General features: G+C 40.7%; 1 protein-coding gene across 1 annotated transcript in view; it reads left to right on the forward strand.

Moving 5' to 3' along the window:
- The window catches only part of IRAK4 (interleukin 1 receptor associated kinase 4), a 20,023-nt gene extending 16,420 nt beyond the window's left edge, over window positions 1–3,603 (forward strand). The window contains exons 9-11 of the mRNA XM_015429384.1: window positions 1,274–1,336; window positions 2,701–2,859; window positions 2,954–3,603. Coding sequence (XP_015284870.1) covers window positions 1,274–1,336; window positions 2,701–2,859; window positions 2,954–2,989 — 258 coding nt within the window. The 3' untranslated portion in view covers window positions 2,990–3,603. The remainder of the gene's footprint in view (window positions 1–1,273; window positions 1,337–2,700; window positions 2,860–2,953) is intronic.
- The last annotated feature ends 880 nt before the right edge of the window (window positions 3,604–4,483 follow it).

Here is a 4,483-nt window from a genome sequence, read left to right on the forward strand (position 1 = left end):
TGATACAGTTCTTGTGCAAGGAAAAAAAATCACTGTTTATGTGTGTATGGGCCTGGGTGATTCCAGCTTTGCTACATGTTGGTGCTTAGCTGCTTTGAGTCTCATGGGAGAATGCTGATCACCTGCTCCCAAGAGAATCTCAATCTCTCTCTCTCTCTCTCATGCTTGTTAGCAGCACTATTCAAAGCTTGGGTTGTTTCTTCCCCCCACTGGAAGCCAGGGGCAAGATGGCCTTACTCCTCCAAGTGTTTGGGACATGCATGTGGTCTTCGGGTTCTGGCAAGCTATGCTGTGCGTGCACGCATCCAAGGCCCAGCTGATGGAAGCTTAGCCTGCACTCTCTATAAATGTTGATGCTTTATTAAAAATCTCCTTGTAAGCAAATCTGGCTTAGTGTATCGTTTCCTCAGAATTCCTGTGAACCTGAGAGCTCCTGGCCAGGGCTCATCGCAATGTGCTGAGACACCATTACAAATTCAATCTCTTGTGGGAGTAGCAAATGAAAAGGAAATGTAGGTGTACCTTCCATTCAGTACTTCCTGACAAATTCACAGAATGTATTATAAGAGATACTCAGTATCGCAGTGTTGCTGAACACCAAACGTGAATGGAGACCAGCCAAGCAATAAAAACTTTCAGGCTTCAGTCTTGCTGGATAGCACATATTTTCTAAGAGCTAAACTGGTCATGAGATGGGAAATTCGTGATGGGGATCTCTTGCTTTTTATAGTGCTCAGAGTGTGATCTCGATCTGGGGAAGGGGTGCCTAACCCATCCCCTTCTGTTTTCCCAATGTAAACTGTGAGCCTGTCTCATACACTTGCTTACTTTTGCCTCACCAGTTTCAGTACAGTGTCCTTGACCATTGTTCCTGGTTTAAAATTAAATCATAAAGCTAGGATTCCCTGCATAATCATTCATTCGGGCCCTAATTTGATAACTAACTTCCTTAATCTCAGGTCTGGTAAATTATTCAGTTGTGCTGTGAATAGAGTTTCCATAAGCTTGGGTGAAAAAAAGTCTTATCACCGAGAGTGAAGCTATGGCATAAACAGTATCTGGCTTTGTTTCTAAAAAATAATTGGGCTCTCATTTTTTTGAGGGAAAAGTAAGATATATTTAATTGTATTCTAAGGTAGGAAAACTGAGAAAAGGGAGAGTGTTAGCATATAGACTTAAAATGGTTTTATTTATGTACAGTCTGTTGTGGCAGATTCTCATTTACCTGTACTTTGCCTGACTTTTTTCTTTTTTTGCACTGTTTTGCCTGTAGGTGTTACTTGAAATGATAACAGGGCTTAAACCCATGGATGAAAACCGGGATCCACAGTTACTGGTATTCTTCTTGTAGAACTGTTATAGATGTTTATCACATTTCCCAGCAAGCCAGCATCTAGTTGTTCAAGAACAGGCAATGCTTGGAACTCTGTGGCATCAGAGGGGTTGACTAGATGAGAACAAGCATTCTGACAGAAGCTGATTTTTTGCTAGGAACTTTCCATTGTGTTGGCTTGCTGGAAGGACTCAACTATCCTTTTCACGGTTAACTTCAGTGGGGTGCTGTTAGGCAAAAATATTTCTAGGTGCCTTAGCCATATTTATTTAGTACTGGCCACATCATCTTCTGTTATTTTCTGAGTCTGTTTGGAATGTGTTAGTTGGATAAATGAGCTGACTTAACAGTCTTAAATGAACTTTTAAAGGATCAGTTCAGTGGTGTGGGAACTCCTGGCCTCTACATATGTCGCTTTTGCCAAAGTGGTTCCTTCCTGTGTTATTCTGGCACTGAGACTGTGGCCATGGGAAGGAGCCATAGTATGGACTAATTTCCGGTGATCTCTGACTTTATATGGGGAAGACCCTGAGCAGTGTGGCAGAAATAGCCACACTGCTGAAGATTAGAAGAGATCCTTATAATGCAATCCTGAACAATTACCCCTTTCTAAACTCATGTACTTCAGTGAGCTTAGACAGGTATAACTCTTTGATGATTTCAGTGTTAGTGAGAGATTACTCAGAGAACTGAAAGAATGCTTCAGACACATGTTGATAATTAAATAGGTTTTTTTTCCATGTTGATAATTAAATAGTTTAGGAGTGCAAGCAAAATGTTTTTAAAGCATTCTAAATTTATTATGAATAATGAAAAATAGAATGTCTTTAGAATACCAAAACATTCCTGTCATTACGGTGTTAATTTGAAATTTGCGAGACAAGTTGTGAGTACATACAAGTAGAAAGGACTGGACAGATATATCAGCCAAATCATGAAGCAAATGTGTTTTTTCTTACCACTTACAAGAACAGCCTTGGTGTTTGGGCTTGCTGGTATCTACCCCCATGTATTTTTTATGGAAGGAGAGGGAAGGAAGACAAGACAAACTAGAATATCCGACTATGCTGGCCTGGTCACTTATCTGGAATGGTGAAAAATAAAGGTTAAAAGAAGGAACCTGACCATAATATGCCTGAATATTCTGAGACAGCAGGTTACCTGTCTCCCTAGACAGCTCTAGATGCCAAATGCTGTTACAATTGTCTAATGCTGCCTGCAACTGTGGAAAGCATGAGGGGATTAGCTGTGCCATAATGCTATAATTCTGGTGCAATTCCCGTTTCCTCTTATATTCACCCACTCATGGGTATTCGGCAGATTATACCCTTTCAAATCATTGTAATACCATTGCTGCTTCCCCACAGCTGAGTATCAAAGAGGAAATAGAAGATGAAGAAATGACTATTGAAGATTACATTGATGAGAAGATGAATGATTGGAACTTCACATCAGTGGAACAGATGTATTCGGTTGCTTGCCAATGTCTGAATGAAAAGAAGAGCAGGAGGCCGGATATTAAGATGGTACCAGTTTTGTTTTTTTGCCATATGGCTTTCTGAGTTGCAAAAAAGGAAGACATTTTGTGAGTATTAAGTTGTACTTCTGCTTCTTTTGCAGGTCAAGCAACACTTACAAGAAATATTGGTTGACTAAGACTCTTGTGTGTCGTCTTGAACTGGTTTTCATTATTGAATATAACCTGTGGGACTGCTGTAATCCGTTTTTTAAATGAACATATGTCCTAACATCTGTGTATGTATTCAAAGGAGCACAAAGTTTACCAGCCTTTTTTGAAGAATTCAGGTAGCTTACATTCTGCATACTATATGCAATTATTTTAATATCTGCACAACAGTCAGAACTCTCTTCAGTTCTGCACTATCAATAATATTATTTTAAGGACATCTGTGCAAAAGATTGCCAGACAATGCAATCCTAAACAGTGTTACACCCTGCGAAGCCCATTCTAGTCTAGATGCTGAAAAGGGTATAACTCTGTTTAGGATTGCATTATCAGATTTCTAAAGCATCTCTTGCAAGTTGTAAAAAAAAGAGCTATTCAGATTGGCACAAACAACTAAATGTACCTTTATATGATTAAATCACCAAAAATGTCCTTGCTCACCATAGTGCTTCACTCACTTATTGTTTCAGCTCCATTCTGTTTAAAATACTGGCCAAATTAAAGTCACAGAATCGTAGGGTTGGAAGGGATCTCCAGAGTCATCTAGTCCAACCCCCTGCACAATGCACAAAATTCACACATACCTCCCCCTCCACACCCACAGTGCCTGTTGTTCTACACCCAGAAAATGACAAAAAAAACCTCCAGGATCCCTGGCCAAACCGGCCTGGAGAAAAATTGCTTCCTGACCCCAAAGTGGCAATCAGCATTTCCCTGGGCTTGTAAGAAAGGGCCACAAGAACAAAGCACTGGGGCAACCCTTCCTGCCCTCCCTCTCATGATCTGCCTAAGTGTCAGACTAGGATCTGGGAGACTCCAGGACCACATGTCAACTCTGCTGGGTGGGTGACCTTGGGCTAGTCGCACACAGTCAGCCTAACCTACCTTACAGACGTGGTGCAAGGGTGAAATAGAGAATAGTGTAAGCCATCTTGGCTCCTAATGGGGGAGAAAGGTGAAGTATAAATGAGGTAAATAAATTTTCACACAGGATAGGTTTCCATCTAGGGCTATGGAATGATAACCAACTTAATGGGGTTTTTTTGGGGGGGAGAACTATCATATAAGTGAGCTTCTGTGTCAAAGCAACCAAGAGCAGTGCCTCAAACTCCCCTGAATTTTGTCTAAAGAAAAGGTTCTTGCTGATAGATGGTTTGACTTCCGTATTTCTTCCAAAGCAAAGATAGCTGATATCTGAATCTGGGAGCATGGAAGGTTAAACTTGGTATTATGAATCTCTTAACCACTACCCTTATTCTGCATTGTAAAGTTTTGATAAAGTTCAACAACCAGCCATTGAGTGTAAAAGCCTGTATCACTTATGGAAATTGCTGTATGAGCTCAGAAGACATGTACCTAGATATATTGATGTGAATGGAGCCTACTGAACCTGAATACAAGCTGAAGTAACCTGGACTTCAGGCAAAAACTCCTTCTCCCAGTCTCTCTCTCTCTCACACACA

Source organism: Gekko japonicus, unplaced genomic scaffold (assembly GCF_001447785.1).
Source record: "Gekko japonicus isolate JY-2015 unplaced genomic scaffold, Gekko_japonicus_V1.1 scaffold822, whole genome shotgun sequence".
Lineage (NCBI taxonomy): Eukaryota > Metazoa > Chordata > Lepidosauria > Squamata > Gekkonidae > Gekko > Gekko japonicus.